The sequence below is a fragment of the Cibotium barometz genome, chromosome 46, assembly GCF_041138505.1.
Source record: "Cibotium barometz isolate CiBa-2024 chromosome 46, ASM4113850v1, whole genome shotgun sequence".
Classification (NCBI taxonomy): Eukaryota; Viridiplantae; Streptophyta; class Polypodiopsida; order Cyatheales; family Cibotiaceae; genus Cibotium; species Cibotium barometz.
The window spans coordinates 32,366,169-32,387,262 of record NC_141091.1 but is presented as its reverse complement, the minus strand read 5'-3'; the positions used below and the strand labels follow the sequence as shown (position 1 = coordinate 32,387,262).

General features: G+C 40.1%; 1 protein-coding gene across 1 annotated transcript; it reads right to left on the bottom strand.

Moving 5' to 3' along the window:
• Positions 1 to 8,645: 8,645 nt before the first annotated feature.
• EMB1473 (Ribosomal protein L13 family protein) lies at positions 8,646 to 20,316 on the bottom strand. The gene is made up of 4 exons (XM_086784000.1): positions 20,026 to 20,316; positions 16,346 to 16,534; positions 9,419 to 9,589; positions 8,646 to 9,116 (listed from the first exon to the last, which is right to left on the bottom strand). Exons 1-4 carry the CDS (start codon positions 20,257 to 20,259, stop codon positions 9,000 to 9,002), a joined length of 711 nt encoding a protein of 236 aa, XP_086640126.1. The 5' UTR covers positions 20,260 to 20,316; the 3' UTR covers positions 8,646 to 8,999.
• Between the last annotated feature and the right edge of the window lie 778 nt (positions 20,317 to 21,094).

Below are 21,094 nucleotides of genomic sequence, written 5' to 3'. Positions count from 1 at the left end.
CTAGACAATATCTTATTTGGCTTACTCAACTTACTCCCTATCTCTTCCTTGTGCTCAATGGCACCACATTTCTCAACAAAGACACAGTCAAATTCTTGCATGTCTATCTTGACAATAACATTTTTCATAGAAGTAGGTGTTAGAACTATCGCTCGGTAGGCCACACTTCATCGAGTCCTTGGATTGTTTGGTCCAAATTTTGCATAGATCTAATTGTGTCAGTGAGCTTCTCTTTAAAGCATATATGGCCTCTTGTAGCTTGGTCTAGGCTATCGTTGTGTCTATTTTCAATTCTTCCTCGAAGCCAACCAAGTCCTTCATCAATTCCAATTGCATTGCTGCTCTTGTGGCACTTGAGGTCTACTAAGTACTGTGAATCTTATTTTTGACCCACTCTAATGTCAATTGTAATGAGGCCACTTTCTTCGCTATGTCTAACTCTATAGTTTTTGCAGCCTCAAGCTCTATCTTCAATGCTACATTTCTACTCTCAAGCTGTTGCTTCCAATTGGACACGATCATCTATTGCTCCTTGGTTGCACTTGTTTAAAACTGTCTTTTTCCCACCGTCAGCCCTATGTTGGGGGTAACATCCTACTCCTCTTTCACACCTCAACTATCTGAATGATGCCCTAGAATCTCTATGGTGGGAAAAGTCATCCCAGTCTACCTTTTTAAGGCTGCCTTTTTCCCACCATCCTGCTCCTCTTTCACTCTTGAATTGTCTTGGTTGACTGCCCTCGAATCTCTATTGTGGGAAAAGTCACCCCAGTCTACCTCTATCCCATGCTTGTATATGCAGCAAAGGCACGGGCAAGTATTTTTCCCACTTCGTTATTCAATATTGACATTAAGTGGTAGATCCTGGCATACAGTTGCATGAACTTCTCCTTCCAGCAACCTTTTAGATTGCTGATGTGATAGCCACATTGACTAACCTTATCTAGGTCGCCCCATGTGTCGATCATTCACTACTTCATTTGTGGATATATATCAGGTTTAGCTCAAAGGAAGAAGTTCCAATTGATTTTATTACCCTATGGGTATTATTAGGCTAGAATGAACATGAGCTTTTCCCTTCAAAACCCTTTGATTCAAACTTTTTCTGAGCACACCAACCAGATTTCTTGGGGGTCAACATACTGCACCACCTATTTGTTCATGCATTCAAATGAGCTTGTGTGTGTGTGTGTGTGTGTGTGTGTGTGTGTGTGTGTGTGTGTGTGTGTGTGTGTGTGTGTGTGTGTGTGTGTGTGAGAGAGAGAGAGAGAGAGAGATTACAATCAAAATTTTCATCTATGCATGAGAGAGAGAGAAAGAGAGAGAGAGGGAGGGAGAGGGAGAGAGGGAGAGAGAGAAATTTCATCTATACATGACATAGAGAGAGAGAGAGAGAGAGAGAGTGAGTGAGTGAGTGAGTGAGTGAGAACCTACCTATTTGGAGCATCTGGGTAGTAGCAGAGTTAAAGCTGTAGAACGTAGCTGGGTAACTCCCTCTAGGTAGAGAGCACAAAGTATGCAAAGAATAGTCTACCTATAGACAAAAATTCTCTAGACTCCAAAAACTCTAGGCTAGAGGGAAAATTGCATAAAGTTTGAAATTCAAAAAGCTAGAGGGATATGGGGAAAGCACAGACTGACACGAAATTTAAGAAACCCATAAATCTAATAGGGGTTGGCAGTTCTGGATACATCAACATAACCTTTAACTACAGATGGTTGGAAAAGTAGGTCTATCCGCATCTCTGTCGTGGAGCCCTATGACACTTAGCCCTCAAAAAGTAGGTATGTGTAGTTTACATCTCTACCGTGGAGCCCTATGCCACTTAACCCTGATGTTAATGAGTAGTTAATTGAGTTGCAGAAGGATGATGTGGTCAAGATAGCCATGCAGTGTGCATATATCTTCACTTCAGACTATGTGGCTAAAGTGTTGCATCTGCCTTTAGAGGGAGCCATATACCTCCCTTTTGAAACAGAAGAAGACATGGAGCTCTATTTTGGCACCAAGGGGTCCAGCAAGGAGTATAAATTGCACGATCACACAAAGGCCCATATTCGGTTGCATTTTAAGCTCATCATTGAGATAATTATCCTCACTCTTAAGGTTTCATATATGTCTAAGAAGGATCTAGGGTTGTATATGTATTATTCATTTTCTCCAAGAAAGTCAGTTTCATGGGCAAGCATATTGTTGTATCAATGAGCAAGGGGAGCTCAAGAGAATTTACCCAAATTCAAAGATAAAATTGGGCAATATGTGTATTTCTTGTATCCGGGTATGCTAACTGTAATCTCAACACCTATTACAAAAGCTTTAGGTGCGGCACAAAAAAGCTATAGTTTCATAAGAAAATGGAGAAGGAATAAGCTAAAGAAGAGTTATCATACAAAGGGAAAAAAAAAGGAGAAGGCACCCTGAAGTGACAAAAGAGTTGGATAAGAGGGTGTCATCAAAAGTCAATCAAGAGGACCCTCTAAAAACTCTCATTATAACTAAAGATCTGTAGGCTTCAACTCCTAGTAGGTCGGAGATTCAAAATTTGTAACCTTTTTAGATCGACAACTCGATATTGCCCTACTACAAGTTGAATGTTACCATACTACAAGCTGCCTGTAACAATTACATTTTGAAATGTGTAGTAGATACAAACAATGCAGTGTAGGGCAACTCAAAAGGAATCTTTTTAAAATGAACTTGATAGATCCAGACCTAAGCTGATGAAATTACCAAAAATTTGGAGCAAGGTGGCAACCTTGACAATAGATCATGCGGCTTTGCGGTAGATATTTGAAGATCTCCAAGAAGATGTTGTATGCATGCTAATATTGACAAAGCCCAAATGTAGGAAGAGATCCTAAACTTCCAACATTAGTTTACAAGTTTAGAGTTAAAATTCCAAAAACTTATGGAGTAATATCTCTTTGCCATGGGACAACATGTAGCTAGAGCCACCAGACTCTAGACCTTGCAAAGTAGAATAGATGCAGTGGATGCAACAAAAGATATGGAGATCTATAAGCTCAGAGCTAGTGACATAGATTCATACGAAGCCAGAATACATTAGGGAAAATATGGCCCTTTAGGATTAATTTTAATGACCTTTGATCAAGCTTTGACCAATGGGAGAGGGGGGAGTGCACATTCTATTCATATGAAGCCAGAATACATTAGAGAAAATATGGCCCTTTAGGATTAATTTTAATGACCTCTTTGATCAAGCTTGGACCAATGGGAGAGGGAGGAGAAAATATTTTAAGGCCTAAAATTTGGGTTAAAAATTGTGCCCAAATTTATGATCATAATTATTTTACCCTTATTTTTCTCTTGATTAAACATTTTAGTTCCCAATTTCTCTCTAAATTCAGTAACATCTACATTGATCCAGTGCCACACACAAGGCCTCTTATCTAGCCATGCCTAGTTTTTTTTCTTAATTAAACATGTTAGTGACCAATTTCTCTCTCAAAAGATACATTAAGTTCCACACAAGACCTCTTATCACAGTAGAGTGTAGTTCTAATTTTCAATCTAAACTGATATTGTATCAAGTTCTTTATAGAAATATTATTCCAGCTATTTTAAATTAAATTAATCTTTTGATGTCTTAATCTTGTAATGGTGAAGTAAATGAAATATTCTTTAAAAAAACATATTTGAAGAATATTTTGACCCATTTTTTATTTTCTTGTAATGATAAACTTAATCTAATATTTCATGCTTCAAATCATTTTTTGGACGTATTATTGATCCTCGAAGCCCTCTCGAAGGCCTCAGGGGAGTTGGATGGGTCCAGTAGAGATCACAGGGTGACCCCTATCTGGGCCTAGATAGGGACCCCTATCTGGGCCTAGGTCACCCCGTGCTGGCCTGGGCTCTTCTTAGCCCATCCAACCCCCTGAGACCTTGGCAAGAGCTTGAAGGCCCAACAATGTGTCCAAAAAAATACTTAAAGATCTAAAAAATATTTTTCTCTAATGTTTTCTTAATTAAACATTTTAGTGCCAAAAAAAATACTTGAAGGACATTTATGGCAAGGGGGGCTATGGGGTGCATATCAACAAGACCCAAGAAAAAATCATAGATACCACCAACATCATATTATTTCCTCTCTTTTAAAAAAAATATATTTCAAACCTATTAATTTCAAAATGGCTCACATCATGATCTTTGAATATGCTTCATTGTGCTAATAGTACTTAAGATCATGATTAACATGACCTTGTCAAAACAAGCCCAAACTTTTTTGCACTTATTATGAAACCTTGACATGACCTTGTCACAAAACAAGTCCAAACCTTTGTGTGCTTATTATGAAACCTTGACATGACCTTGTCAAAACAAGCCCAAACCTTTGTGCTCTTATTATGAAACCTTTGTGCGCTTATTATGGAACCTTGACATGACCTTCTCAAAACAAGCCCAAACCTTTGTGCACTTATTATGAAACCTTGTCAAAATAAGCTCAAACCTTTGTGCACTTATTATGAAACCTTGTCAAAACAAGACCAAACCTTTGTGCACTTATTATGAAGACTTGCATTCTTATCACAATCAATAGTACACTTGCATAGCTCTTTCCATAACTCCCACCTTAATTTAGAGCTTCTCCCCAACATATTGTGCAAAAAAACACCTAGCCTTCAATGCTCCACTCATTGATGCTTGTTATGCCACAATGTGATTTTTCTCGGACATCTTTGTGTCTTTCAGTATTTTGATGTTGCCTCCATGCACCCCTAGAGAGTTGAGAAGGTTCTCCACTTTGGAAATTGCTTCCATGGATCGAGCAGCCGACTTCATAGAGTGAATGCAAATTCAATGTGCAACTTGAGTAACTTATCAAATATTCTCATCTCATGACATGTAATGTGCAGAAGTGCATTTTTTCACACATGGATGGAACTATGGGGTTGGGGTTCCATGTAAGATCCTTGGTGTCCCTATCTGGTGGTGCTTCCAAGTTGCATGACATAACTCCAACAATCCATCGCACAGTGAGTCTTTCTTCTTGCACTTATACTTTGATTTCTTAATGCATAGAGAAAAAGGAAGTGAGGAGGTAGCACTGTGTCACAACCAAGCATACAATTGATTGTTTTCAAATCTCCCCCTAAATGCCAATCCATTGCAAAGGTAACCACACCTAGAACTTCAAGGAAGGAGGTAGCACTTGTGTCACAACCAAGCATACATTTAATTGTTTTCAAATCTCCTCCTAAATGCCAAATCTCCTCCTAAATGCCAATCGATTTGCAAAGGCACCCATACCTCAAACTTCAAGTTATTCACCACCATTCATCCAATCCAATATTTCATTATTCTCCTTCAACACCTCAAAAGCTCCTATAACCCACCAATTATCTTTTTCGAATTGAACACTAAAAGAAGGCACATGGTCCTTGTCCTTTGCATGTGCCATTGCCTCGTTTAGTGTAATCCCAATTATTTCCAATCTATGTCCTTTTACAATTTGGCACTTATCTAGCTTCAATACAAAAAAGACAAATCCCATAGACTCTATGATTAGGGAGCAACACATTATTAGAAATACATGTTATTTGATTTTTCATGATCAATAGGAAAGTTAAAATCATACTTTCATGAGACACTTTGTAAAATTAGATCATTACTTATTAAAGCGTCTTTAAATCCATGAAAATGTTATTGAAGGCATCATATACTACTTTGATTTGTCCTTCAAAGCTTTTGTTCCCTCTATATAAAAATCCTTACCGATAAGGGATCTTACTTCTACATTATGTATCTTCTTTGCCAATGAAACTTTGTATGGAGGTGGAAAAAAGTGGCTTGCAATCCCTCGCTTGTGAAGAACCTCTTTCACAATGGCCCTTGTGAGACTGATACCAACTTCATCAGAAGAATTTTAAATATCATTTGTACTTAAAAGCCCTCAATGTCGTTCATGATTTCTTTCATGAAATATCATGAATTCCCCTGTAATTGGGATCACGAGAACAATGACCAAGATGTCTTTCTTCCTAATGCAAGCTTTCAAAAGACTATGGGCACAAGTTTGAGCATTCCCCGATGCATCCATAAAATAATTCTTGAAATACAACCATTGAAGAAAAGTGTTAGTTATAGAGCTCTTATGTAAACTATTCGACACTCAATTATTAACCTTATAGCCATGATGCATCCATCAAATAATTCCTGAAATACAACCATTGAAGAAAAGTGTTTGTTGTGGAGCTCTAATGTAAATTATTCAATCAGCACTCAATTATTTACCTTATAGCCATGATTCTCCTTTTTCTAGCACCATCGCCTATCGCAAGGCTATCAATTTTTTATAGCTTCGTTTGGTATTCCCTTGCATCGATTGGGTTTTTTTTCAAATGACATAATTGTCTCTAAGATTATTTGATTCATTCTCTTGTTTCTTGATTTGTATCCCATTCTCTTTGTTCTTATTCTCTACGTCTTGCACAAGTTTCATTAAATCTTCGATATTTGATTGAAGATGCAAATTTGTTGTGGTCATTATCCACAAACAACCAAGTCAACTAGGATTTGTATTGTGCTTAGAATATTAAGGTTTTATATCAAGCTACTTTAATAGAGATAATTGTGAGCTATGGTGGATGATGATGCTCGAAGAATGGATTTTTTTTGAAAAAATGACCACTAAACATTTAAAAAACCATAATTTCTCTTTTACACAAGAAAAAAGAAAAGAAGAACGAAATGTAATGTTTTTCAAAAATGAGTTTTTTTATGAGAAACAGAAAAAAAAAGTTTAATGTCAACTTGAGCTTTCTAAAACTAAGGTTAAAAATCTACACATACAGAGATTAATTTATTTATAAACCTTTCCATTTTAGGTAATAGATCCTATTTTTGAATTATGTGCGAGCCTTAGAGAGAGATTTTGCTATCATTTAGCACTGAAAAAAAAAACTACCATGATTAACAAGCAAGCTAAATCATTGAAATATTGTTGGAATTGTGGAAGTACACATTTATTTTTTATTTTATGAGTGCTTATGCTCTAAGTTTTTTGTTATTTTTTAAATTATCGATAATCTAATTTCTTAAAACAGAGTCACATGAGGAATGGGTTTCCTTTGTTGACAAGTTTTACAATTTTGTACGTACTCTTCTGTATCAGCATGAAGTGTTGGCCACCAATAGCCTTCCCACAAAACTCTTTTAACCGTATCCTTTCCAGAGACATGTTTGCCTCCTAAGCTCACATGAACACATGAGATAATCTCATCATATTGATCAGGGTCAAGGCATAGACGGAGTATTCCATCTTTTCCCAATTTATACAATCATCCAGAAAGAAGCTTATAAGGAGCACAATACTCTAAGGTCATTATCTTTTCATTGGTGGGACTAATGGAGTTAACAAATCCTGTCGTTAAAACTTGAATGAGACGGGTTCTGCCCATCTTGGTGCTGTCTCAACCAAGAATAGAGTAGCGTCAAGAATATCATCATCTACACCAATGGGTGCTTCTCCTGAAGTTATCCTGGAAAGATGATCAGCCCACTGGTGCATTTTTTCCTTCTTTACCGTTACTTCAAATTCAAACTCAAGTAGAATAACAAACCAACGTACAATCCTTCCGGTTGCACATGGCTTGTTCACAAGGTAAAGCAAAGCTTGATGATCTACAAGTGGTAGGTTTAATTGAGAAAACACAAAAGAGGTGGAGTCCCATGAATCTCCACATTAACTAGAAACACTTCCTATAAATAAGAGATGATGGCTCCACTTAAGAGCTAGACTATATTCGCGGACACGTCAGGTGCCATGCTAAATACAATTAAAAAAAATTCAAGTTTCATCCCACCATCAAGAAACACAAGAAAGGCAGATCATAATGCAACAGACAACATGATTTATATACTCTGCTCTATTAAAGAGGTTAAGACCAAGGATCACTACTTTTTCAATTGCATGGTGATCTCTTGAGAATCGAGGGAGATTCTATTCTCTTCACGTACAATGCTCACATAACCCAGTTCGTAATGTAGTTTTCTAGGTTGAAATTCAAAAATCTTGATTGAAATTCGATATTGGTTTTAATTTTAGGGGTTGAAGTTTGTACATTTTAGTTATAGATCCCGACATTTGTATGATTTCTAGTGATTTTCAAGTTTAAATCCCGGTTCAGCCTAAGAATTGCCTTTAATTTTAAGGGTTGAAAAAAACATTTTTTTGGAGCACTCTTCACATGTAGTTTTGACTCTCCTTACTGCATGAGGTATACTGAATCCAGCCACGACTATCCTTTACTAGAGGGTTTTCAATAGACGTTGAGGTTTGAATAGTAAAGCTGTAGTAACTTACTCCTTCAATGACAGCATCATCTTTCGGGCAGGCTCTGCTCCCCATTTTATCAATGACTGCATCTGTACACTTTACTCATGACAAAGATGATAACAGATAGGCTTATTAAAGATCAATAATTATGCATACCTTTATCAATGACAACATTTTTTTCCGCTCCGCACCTCATTCATGATAGAAGTTCAAATTTGTCATTTTAATGATTCACAGCTTTTCCATCTGAAGGTGTATGCATGATGGATGAGGCATTCCTACTTTTTATTAGACTTTAGTTCTTACTTGCAGGGCGGATGCACACCTTAATAGGAGAGACATATGGGATACAATGGAAGTTAATTCACATGCCACAAAAAAAAAAGCACCAACTTCTGAGAAATTCTCTCAGCTCTTCAAGGCTAGAGCAGCAAGTTTGATCAGCAGCATCGACATTCTTAAGGACAAACGTGAATACAATCTGCAGCAGTGCTGTGTTTCAATTCTTGCTCTGAAGGATTACAGAAAATAACAAAACTAATCCAAATGAAGCAAAACCCCCAAAAGAAAGAGAATATGTATGCCTAGGCTTTTTGACCATGAGGCAAAACCATCCTTTTCTGAGCTCATAACTTCTTGTTCGAAGAGGCCATCCAATGAAACTCTGATATCCTTGACTGCAAAGATTTTGATCATTGTTTACTTTTCAAAGAGAATTCTTTTGTCTACTATAGGAAGCGGCTCAGGCTTTTGAGCTTCGTGTGGATGTTCAGGACCTTTGTAAACTTTCAAATGGGTGAATAGCCGCCTTCCCAACTGCCAGTCAGATCCACGTACGAGAAAAGGACATGTAAGACCCTATTCTATAATTAAAAGGTTGTAGTAAAAAATTGATATCCTCTCTCTCTCTCATAGTGTGTGCACATGCACATGCGATGTATGCTGTGTGCATGTGCAGGCAAGCATATGTACCTGTGGTATGCTGAATGCATGTGTGCCTTCCTAAAGAAAATCTTGATGTTCAGGAAGCATGCTCCAGAGATAAATATTCGAATTCAAGTGCGTCAATAAAAGAAAAAATGTTTATTGCCATAAAACATGAAAACTTGATTACTTACCCGGCCTTTAGGAAGCATGCCTCGTACAGCATGTTCCACTATCCTTTCGGGAATCCGTTGCTGCAGCTGGTCAAATGTTTCCACTTTCATTCCTCCAGGTCTTCCAGAATGTCTTCGATAAAGTTTTTGACTTCGCTTTTTACCAGTCACCGCAACTTTCTCAGCATTCACCTTCAAAAAGCAAAGCAAACAAGTGGCTCTCACACACTCATTGAACACTTGCAGCCTTTCAGTGAAATAAAGACAGTGATACATACTGTCACTGTCAAAAGCATTTGCTTGGACTAACAAGATGCAATACAGCTGAGCCTTGTAAGTACTCGCATGTCGACCCTCCCGGGACACAAGTCTCTCCTCATATTCACCCTTCCATTGTGAAATTCCATTGAATCCACCATTCTAAAGTAAAAATTCCCTCAAGCCACTGAAGCCATGATTCCATACATAAAGACTTAAAAAGGACTGAAACAACGGCATCTCAACTGGGATGGATATTTTGCTCTTCTCTAGGATTGCTTCACATGCACCAGTACCTCCCACTACATCTAACATGTGGAAGAACTACCTGTCTTAAGAATTGTGCAAAACGTAAAGATGAACAGAGAGAAGAGAGAGATGTTGCCGAAACAGTGTTTTCTGTATATATGTATCAAGATAGATCCTAGCCAACATGGCCTCCAAAAGGTAACATCTATGCCTATGACCTGTCCCACCTTCGAGAAATCACATGATTAATGACTGAACTGGCCCTTGCTATTTACAGGCTCCCCTACAAACTACCCCCGACAGCTGTTGGCCAGGTCCTTGTACAAATAAATACCAAAAATGCCACAAAAAGTTGGTTAATGCCTAAGAATAGATCCAAGCCAGTATGGCCTCCAAAAGGTAACAATCTATGCCTATGATCTGTCCCACCTACAAGGAATCAAATGACTAATGACTAAGCTGGCCCTTGCTATTTTTAGGCTCATGAAATTGCCCCTACAACTACCCAATTGTTGTCAGCTAGGTCCTTGGACAGATAAATACTAAAATTCCCATAAAAAGTTAGTTAATGCCTAAAAACGCTCCTAATCATGCCAAAACTAAGGATTAGTCTTGCAAGGAATAAGCATAACGAACTTGCTAAAACAATCAACAACCTTTAAAAACACTGCGTGTTATGCTTATCTAGACTGGGAGGTAGATTTGTCACAAAATCCATAGAGATATCTTGAAAAAAACCATCAAAAATTTGCCGTGGTTCTAACAAACCCACTTTCTTCCCATGAGACGCTCACCTTTTGACAAATTGCCGCCTCATTTTGGGCTAGAAGAATTGCCTCTCAATTTCCTCCAACATTGAGTTCATGCCCCTGTGTCCACCAGTGATGGCATTATGGGGAACAGTTGCCCTAAACTGCTTCAAGACACAGAGTTGACTTTTGTAGAAAAACCAACCACCACGTATCAACAGATGGCATGGTCTTCTAGCGTCCAATGCATGTTCCCACTAAGTACCAAATTCATCAAAATCAACGTACCTGTGCTTCATCTCTTCTAGTACCGCACCAACAAGCTCCATCCATGTGGATTGGATGTAGAAAACCGTTCCTTTCATGCTTAATGCATCGGCCATTAGGTTGGCCTTGCCTAGAAGATACTCAATCATGCCACCGAATTGCTTGAAAATTTGGCTCTAGCGGTGCTGACGGTCACTCCATTGCACACTTGGCATCGTCTAAAGCTAGCGCAAAGCCTAATGATCAATGCGAACCTTGAAATCGTGCACATATAGAAAATGTTTCTGTCGGGAAAGACTCAAAAATTCTCCGTTACTCACTGGATAGAAGCAAACACGTCCCTAGTGTTCCGGCAAGTCCACACACGAAACTAGTGTGCCCATACTAGCACCTCGCTTCTTGTCCCCTCAACGTGGGAAAGCAAAAAACACACGAATTCAAGCAATAGTGACGTTGTTGATGAATTTATGTCACGTAAACTTCAAAAGATTGGTCACGAGCACCGCCCACAGGCACAAACAGGCACTATGGACGCCTACAACAGCGTCAAATCAGCACAACCAGCCCCTGGAATGGCTTGACCAGCTCAAAACAGGCTGTCCAGCAGCATGGGCAGATTGGGGCAGCACACGAAGGCCAAACAGCAGCAAAGATGTGGCACCCACAAGGGCTGCCCTGATGAAGTAGCTAGAAAGCCAACACGGAGTGATGTAGCATGACGTTTTCATGATGTTGATCATAGATATGTGCTCGGATTTGCAGCCCCAAATCTCCAAGTAGCTTATGTAACCAAGCTACTTCACGCTACCGCAATGTCACCATTTGGCTACCCAATTGGTCCACATGTGCTTTCTCATTATGTATGTACATTGGACTGGCATCCATGGCAGTTGCATATGTCGTGGATTGATGCCACACTGTGGACTTCCATTAGGACTTGTGCTTGTGTGTACATGCCGGAAATGCCTGGAGAATGGGTGTTCCATTGGGTCTGGTACCTTGTGTACTTTCTTGGAGCACGTCTATTTTGGTACTTTCTTGGAGCACGTCTATTTTGGTCTAGTTTCATGAACGGGAATTGTCCATACCAACGTTGTATTGCATAGCATCTTTATGTGCTTGCTTGCAATTGAAATTGCATGTTGTTTTCATGCTTGCTTGACCAACATGTAGTTCCGGGTAAGGAGGCGCCCGCCCGTGAACCGTGCGTGTGAAACTGTCTACTGACATGGTTATGTGGCATGTGACAGGAGATAAGTATTGGTCAAAAACCTAGCCTTAGGAATTAGCACTAATTTATAAGTAAGTGTGTACACACTTCATTAAGTTTTGGGCAACCAAACCTCACTTATAAGTTATGACCAGTCCTATGTTCACACACACTGATGTCGGTCTTTTTACTGAAAACCCTAATTTCAGCCTTCCTTTCTCAAGTTGAACCATAGGGAAAGCTTTCCCAAGGTTCCCCTTCATCCTCTTGAAGATTTTTGTCTTGTGAAAGATCGCGACAAATCGAAGATTTCAACACTCCAAGCGCTTCCATTGTGAAGACTTCCGCTGTCATCAACTCTACTTGCAATTGGTAAGCTTTGATGCTTAAATATGGAAGCAAGTAGTAAAAGGGAGGAACTAGGCTCCATGTTCACATACCCTGTATAGTGTTCTCTTGTCTTACGTGCTCTCTTGCATATTGTTGCTACCATGTGTTGGTGGAACAATAGAGAGCAGAGGGTAGGGAACATGGGCACTTGAGAGGGTAGAGTGAGTTGCAAGTCTACACCAACAACCACATTGTTTGCAATAATGTATTCATATGCATTGGTATGGAAATCTGGTCAAAAATGCCCATGACACTATATATACACCTAGATGAATCCAAGAACATGCCCAAATTCAACATGTTCTTGTTCCCTAATGTGCACCACATGAGTTTGCTCATTCTATAAAGCATTGGAAGCATGCATTTCATTGTCCTCGCCTCTTGTATGAGCATCTCCAACATTCACTGTATGCTATGGCTGTCCATAGTGTTCTAAGTGTAGAGATAGGTAGTGTTCACGGTTATCGTCTTTCACAATAGAAGTGAAAGAGAACCGTATGCTCTAATACCAATGTAACTTGGTTGAACACAATCCTAATCAATACACTTAAATATACCAAGATTTAATGGACAACATGATTAATACAAGAAGTAATTTGCTAAATTGACAAGAGACGCACAATGGGCCGGAACGGCTGGCCCCTCCCTCAAATAAAGTATATTGATCTTGGGAGAATCAAGTATATAGTGTCATGGGCATTGATGATGTTAGTGGGGATGTCGTAGTATCTAGTCCATACTATGCATAATGGAGTTGATAGTTATATAGTCTTATGGGTTGACTACCATGAGTATATAACATGCACGTTTCTAAAAGGTGAATTTGGGCATGTTCTTGGATTCAGCTAGGTATATAATTCAGCCGTATTAGCGGACATGCAGATTTCACATTGTGAAGTTTTCGTCCGAGTTGCGGCCAGTTGATATTGTGCTTATTCTTTCTATCTTTAGCGGTGCATTTGCTCTATGAACTACTTATTTACTGAACTAATTTTTTCTATTTGCTACTTCCCTTAGTGCTAGGCTTCATTATGGCTGAGTTTGCCCTGCATCTTCGAAGGTTTGACGGAAACTTAGTACGAAGGGCTTTGTGTGAATATATGCTCTTATGTGTGTGTGTGTGTGTGTGTGTGTGTGTGGAGTGCGCGTGTGAGAGCATATCTTTATACAGAGTTCTACACCCACTGATGACGTTAGTGGAGATGTAGTAGTATCTAGTCCATACTATGCATAATGGAGTTGATAGTTGTATAGTCTTGTGGTTGACTACCATGAGTATATAACATGCACGTTCCTAAAAGAGGGACAGCCGTCCCGTGGCAAAGAGAAAATGCAGGAAGAAGAGTCCATAGCCTTAAGGGCTGAACTTACTCGTATGCAAGCTCTTCTTTATGCACAACAAGAAGAATTGAAGCTCTACCACCGCAAGAATCCATTGGGACATGATCATTTGAAGGCCAAGAAAGCTAAATCTTACATGGTTCATACAATGGCAATGATTGCTCAAGAGTTGCACATGCAACCGAGGGATGCAGCACGTGCTTACTTGGCTCGTACCAAGGATGCCTATGAAGAAAAGGCAACCATCCCGCGTGCCTTGGTATCCCCACAAGTGCCCGAACAAGAACTTATGTCTAAGAGGATGAATCCTCATGCTATTGGAGAGGAATCATCGGCAACTTCACGCCATGTAGGAGTACCTTATGTAGCCCGTGAAGGATACAAGATTTATGGCAATGGTGGTAAAAATGTATGTCAAATGCCATTGCCAGCTAAAAATATGCATGCACAACACATGCAACATGGGCTGCAATTTTTTGTTGGTGCAGGTATTTCGTGTATCTCTCATGCAATCATGCCCTCGAGTGTGCTCGTGAGAGAAGCTATGGGTGAAAATGCACCAATGTGTGTTGAAGGGCCAGCCATGCCTCATGCTTACAAGGCACATGTATCTATATACCTAAATGAAACCAGAAACATGCCCAAATTCACCTTTTAGGAACGTGCATGTTATATACTCATGGTAGTCAACCCACAAGACCATATAACTATCAACTCCATTATGCATAGTATAGACTAGATACTACGACATCTCCACTAACGTCATCAGTGCCCAATAGTGGGTATAGAACACTGTATCGAGATATGCTCTCACACACACACTCCACACACAACACACACACACACACACACATAAGAGCATATATTCACACAAAGCCCTTTGTACTGAGTTTCTATCAAACCTCCAGAGATGCAGGGCAAACTCAGCCATGATGAAGCCTAGCACTAAGGGAAGTAGCAAATAGAAAGAATTAGTACAGCAAATATGTTTGATAGGACAAATGCACCGCTAAAGATAGAAAGAATAAGCACAATATCAACTGGCCGCAACTCGGACGAAAACTTCACAATGTGAAATCTGCATGTCCGCTATTACGGTTGAATTATATACCTAGATGAATCCAAGAACATACCCAAATTCACCTTTTAGGAACGTGCATGTTATATACTCATGGTAGTCAACCCACAAGACTATATAACTATCAACTCCATTATACATAGTACGGACTAGATACTACGACATCCCCACTAACGTCATCAATGCCCAATAGTGAGTGTAGAACTCTGTATCAAGATATGCTCTCTGTATCACTAATGTCATCAGTGCCCAATAGTGGACACATGTATCTATGCCTAATACATCACCTTTTGTTCCTAAAATGATGCTAGTCACAAGGGCTGTCCCAATGGACAAACATGCAAGAAAACATGTTGAGATGTAGGCTAATGCATCAAAGTCTCATGACTTTAAAGCCGGAGACAAATCTGTGAAGTTTGACGCATATCATGGGAAATATGATGCATCAAAGGCACTTGCTTTTATTGCCCAATTTGATATTGCTTTTGGTGATAACGATTTCACTCGGGAATCCATGATCCAGCATGTAAGCATGTTCATGAAAGGCATTGCTACCCATTGGTGGCTTACGGGGAGAAGCTCTCACCGAATCCTGTTAGATCATGGGAAGAGTTCAAGGAGAGGTTCTATGCCCAATTCTTGCCTCCCACAATGCATTGAATGAAGTGGGATATTAGCCTTGCTTCTGCAATAGCTAACTGGTAAAATTAGGCTAGCACTAACCAAGCACCTCAATGTCTTACTATTGGGCAAGGCTATTAAAATTAGCCTTGCTTCTGCCATAGAAAACTCGTAATCCCATATTATAAGGCTAGCACTAACCAAGCACCTCAACGTCTTACTATTGGGCAAGGCTACCTCGGTCCTCCCTCCACCATAACTGGTGCCACCCCTGAGGCGTCCAGACAACCTTCAAGTCCCAAGCTTGATGGGCATGGAAAGTGAGAAAGCTACCTAAAAAAACCTTCATTGAAGCAGATATTGGGATGTCCTCCCTGTCTTTGCTTCTTTCATCACGACGCAGGCTTAGATCCCATCTGCAGCAGTCAATTCTAAGCATTAAGGATGAGATAAGACAGGCAGTCCATTATGTGGAATAACACTAGAGGGGAGATGGGGTGACAATTAGGGGTTAATGGATATATGCAGCGGTCCAGGCGGGATAGAGAGCCAGCCCCTTCTGTATGGAAGGCTTTCAAAAAGGAATAGATTGGCTGCCGGACTTCATTGTGTGCAAACTTCAAAGGCCTTCAAACAACTTTAACTCTCTAAAAAGGGCTTCATAACCACCTCAATCAAATTTAACCCTAAAAGAGTATTCATAGCACCAGCAGGCATAGTCACCTTGCAAATCTGAAGCATTTCAGTAAACACTTCAAATATACGAGTCAGAGAAAGCATCATACCACAATGACAAATGCACCCATGTCAACACTGGGTGTGTACGTGGCAAGGTTTTTCCCACGGATATGGATAGCTATAGTGGATGCCAGTCTCCCCAACCTCTTGTCAGTAGCATCTACAACAAACCATTCCTTCTCAGCATTCACATGATCTTCAGCCTTAGGATACCATGTCTTTTCATTCCAAATATCCTGTCCATGTGAAAGAAGAGTTAGCACATTGAGGTGTTTATAGAACCCAAAAAAAAAAGGAAAAAACAAAAAAAAAAAGAGAAGAAAAACAAACACTACTATTTAAGCAAATAAAGATCAATCATAAGCCACATAATATTAGTGGAACCAAAACTAACAAGAGCTAGAGTTTCCCCCCGCAATTATATTTCACACATCAGGTATCATTCCAAGGACAATGCTCACTAGAGATGCCTTGCTATGTACCACCTACAATGCAATCATTTACAAGCACCCTACTTGAGTGCAGGCACGCTTTGAAAAAAATGAATTTTAAGGGGATGCACAGAGGGCATGCTGGCGTTCTTTAAGCAGCTCTCTTGGCTGGATCAAGGCCTTCATGGAAAGCTAAAGGCTGCTCCTGAAGAAAAAAGTAATGACGGACAGGAAAGGGGCAGATCAGCCTGCATCCAACTTACTACAAACAATACATTTACTGCATATGAAGGCCCCCAAGTTGAGCTGCCTCACTTGCAAGGAAGGAGTATCCTTGCAATGCAATAGCAATAAAGCAAAAACGTTTTTGTTCTCTTCTGCTATTACATTGCCTTTGCTTGAGATCAACTTAACAGAGCAATAAAGCAAAAACGTTTTTGTTCTCTTCTGCTATTACATTGCCTTTGCTTGATAAACCATTCAATTACAGTGAGGCACTAAGAAGTAAGACAAAAAAATCCCAAACTTACTTACTCAACAGAAGCGGAACCACTAGGATAAATGAATAAACGTCGGAGCGTTGGCAGTGAGGACACATGATGATACCAAAGTACTTGAGCTTTGAGCTCTGGCTTCACCAAGACCCCTTACATACCCCCGTATCTCTATTGGTAGAAAATGTTTGAAAGATATCCATCCATCACAACATGCATAGACCCCATCGTAGCCAAAAAGAGATCATCGTATTCACGCCTTGTTTAAATGCATACTACCAGGCTAGCCTTTCATGAATAGTGAGACAACGTTCTCCTGAACCAATTACCCCGCCAAGCTGTTGAATATATTCTGCATTAATCTAGCATTCTAAATGGCAAGTTATTGTCTGTAGCCATAGCCTTCAGATTGTCGAAAGCCTCCACTGCTTCTCCATAACATGCATCTTCTGTTTGCAAGTCTTCTCACCTTTGAGGAGAATCTAAGTTCTAACAATGGAGCAGCCATGCCACAATCCTTATCCATATACCCAACTAACCAGGACAAATGGCTGCAAAGAGGACCACTACCTTTAGTCCTTAAAATCCATAATACTGGAAGACCTTTTCCATGAAGAGCACTCCTACTAACTTGAAGTTGGAAGGAAATGGAAGAGGAAAGCAAGGGAACGAAGAAGAACGAAGGAGGGTGAAAAGAAAAAAAGAAAATGGAAGGAAAGAAGTTGAAGGAAAATGGAAATGGAAAACAAGCAAGGGAGGGAAATGGGGAAGAGAAAAGAAGGGTGAAAAGAAAAAAAGAAACAATAAGTCATTTGACATTACACCAGACCTGAAATGAGAATTGCAGAGGGGAGACAACCTATTGTTGTCAAGGGAGCTGCTGACATGCCCTGATTTGAAGATGGAAAATGGCTGAAACATGTTTCAAACCCAGAGACCCCCAGGTACATGATTAGCATTCCTTGAAGTAAGTAAAAAACCGCCTGGCATGCACCACCAACAGATGTTGATCACTTGATCAATTTTCATTTGGCATTTGAAATGTCGCATCATCCTCCAAGCACCAGTGGCAAGCCTCCTCATCCACCTCCACTTAATTGTCAAACACCAGTTATTTACCCGCATCCACTTGATTCCAGAGATTCTGTTGGTTTTTTCCACAGCTACTGTTTTTTCTCGATCAACACCAATGGCTGAGCCATTTGCAAGGCCAAACCGCTGGCATAGACCTGCCCTTCCTCGTCCAAATGGACCAACTTCTCAGCACAAAAAGCCTTGTTCCTAATCTAAGCGATTCTCCGTCCATTGCTAAATCTGACACTGTCGCAGAATGCAAGACAAATAGCAATAAGTTTAAAACAGCCCGGTCCAAGGGTATAATACATGGGGTGCGTCATCAAATTACTATACCATGGTTTCTATTTTGAAAAGAAAAAAAAATCTTCATTTGCCTCTCCTTTCTATATAGTAGGTTGTGGCCTCAAGGGAAGGCCCATTACAATCAACATACACAAACCAGAATATCTCCATCTCACTTGGAATTTCCAGAGGTCCAACTATATGAGTGTCATGTCATTTTCGGAGCACCATTGGACTCAATAGTGACAGTCAGTCCGCTTAAGAGCAGTCCTGCACAGCAACGTTCTACATAGCCATCCTAACACAAAATGGAATCACTCACCCCGTTGTCCAATCCTGGTTATCCATCACACCCACCTTCTACATAGGGATTCTGATAAAACTGGAATTTCTCAGCCTGAATCAATTCACCGTCCGATCTGCATGATCAATTCTCTTACAGGGAAAAGCATAAAAATTGTACGAGGATAAATGGTGAAAATACTGTCTCGTAATGATGAAGCAGCAAAAAAATGAGCCCAACCAGCAGGAATGCCCTTAGGACCCACATTCCTGGAAATGGGACGGGCTTGCCATTCTGGCTGTGAATGCAGACCCTAAGGACTTTCCTGGCCTCATAACCTTATCATCATACTGAAGAAAGATTCGTAACGCATGACTGTACTGGTAAGCACCAAAGTGTCACTCTGATAGAAACAATTCCATGACTTAGTTCAAAAAGCTATCGGTAGCCAGGGGTTGGCGAGTCATCTCCCAGTCTTACAGTCCAGACAAGGAGACATTACTACAGAATTAAAGTTATAAAAGACATGAATATTATTTGTATGCTTGCACCTGGTTGTTGATGGGCTAGGCGCATAAGTCCAGTGACTCCATGACACTGGCTCCAAGCTGAGCAGCATGCCAGTTGCCTGGAAACAGGTGAACGACATGAAGTTCTCTAATGCAATGGCCTATCTTAAACCACCATAATAACGCTACGACGCATTCATCCAGACTGTCATTCTCTTCTGTGGAAAATGAGTAAATCACATATACTCTGGAGTCTGGACTCGGAGAAAACACTACATGCTTCAAACACTCTACCAGAACTCAGACAAGTCATGTGGTGGAAGCAGGTAAACATGGTTGGTTTGATCCAGCAGCCTAATCCTAAACAATGTGTGCTACAAGGAAAATGCATGGGATAAGTTGTTGAAGACACACAATATCTTCAGAGGACCTACCGTAAAAACCCTTGTCTTCTCATATCTAGATTTGTTAAAAATCCAGTTATCTAGAAAGCTTCGAAACCCTAATCTTTTGAGAATCTTCTCATCAGAGATTTTCTCAGAAAAAACAAGGCCGTAATCCAGGTTGTGCAACATAGCCGCGTGTGTGTGTGTGTGTGTGTGTGTGTGTGTGTGTGAGAGAGAGAGAGAGAGAGAGAGAGAGAGAGCATACAGGGCCCATTTTCTCGATGCCTTCATACATCCAACGATGCTCGGCGGGGATGAAGCGGCCCTTGACGGGGGTGTCGGATTTGCAGCGGATGGCGGGGCCGCCCGAGGTGGAGAAGGCAGGCACTACCGCCACAGCCCTCTTCTTCAAGGGCAGAAGAAAGCGAGGGTGCCCTGTGAGGGAAGAATGCAGAGATGCGGTGTTGGCCGGAGCCGAGTTGAGCGCTGCCATGGCCATTCCCGCTACTGTCTTCCTGCCTTACCTTATCTTGTTTCTTGTCAAATAATTCGATACTTATGCCTATCATCAATTAAATACTTTAGACAGGCAATTAAATATTAATCAAATTAATTTGAACCTTTGATGGAAGAGGAGAGAGAGGTCATATTGATGAAGCAATTTCTTTTTTCTTTTTTTAACCAATAATTATATATATATATATATATAATCATCAAAAAGCTTTTTACATCAAAATAAAGCCACGTGTGCAGCAAGACCATCTTGGCTAGCTCACTCTCTCGAACTCTTTCGAAAAACATCGAAGGTTCGAACCAAGAAAATAAAGCCACTTGTCAACATCCTATCCCTACCCCCACATCTCTATTCTCTATTATTTAGCAATTCACATAACCGATTCCATCTATCATCCTCCAATACAAAAGAGGATTGTTGCCAAGACACATGATTATCATTCAACAGAATAGAAACCTCCATTAATGCTTCAGTGGTACACCCTATAGCACATCTCCCTTCCTTTGTGGCTTTCATAGGGAATAAGCAATTTCTTCATACTTTCATCAAATTATAACCTTTTTTTTTAACAAATTAAGGAGGTTGTCCCATCTTTTTGAAAGGATTTTCTCAAAATTGAGTGTGCTTGCAGTTAAAATAAACCTATGTTTTTTCTCAAACACTGCCTAGCATTCTCAAGATCGGCTATTTGTTGCCAGTAGTGTAAATAGCCGCCTTAACCTAGCTTTCTCACCAAAGAAGGAAGACCAAAGTGTGCACGATGTAACAACAAACTTGCTCTCTCTCTCTCTCTCTCTCTCTCTCTCTCTCTCACACACAC

Excerpts from the sequence above, each read along its gene's own strand:
- EMB1473 (XM_086784000.1), bottom strand. The coding sequence starts at position 20,259 with ATGGCCATGGCAGCGCTCAACTCGGCTCCGGCCAACACCGCATCTCTG. Across the intron at positions 9,590-16,345 it reads TGGGTGCATTTGTCATTGTG|GTGAATGCTGAGAAAGTTGC; the intron begins GTATGATGCTTT and ends TGCTTTTTGAAG. Across the intron at positions 9,117-9,418 it reads GCATGCTTCCTAAAGGCCGG|TTGGGAAGGCGGCTATTCAC; the intron begins GTAAGTAATCAA and ends TCTGACTGGCAG.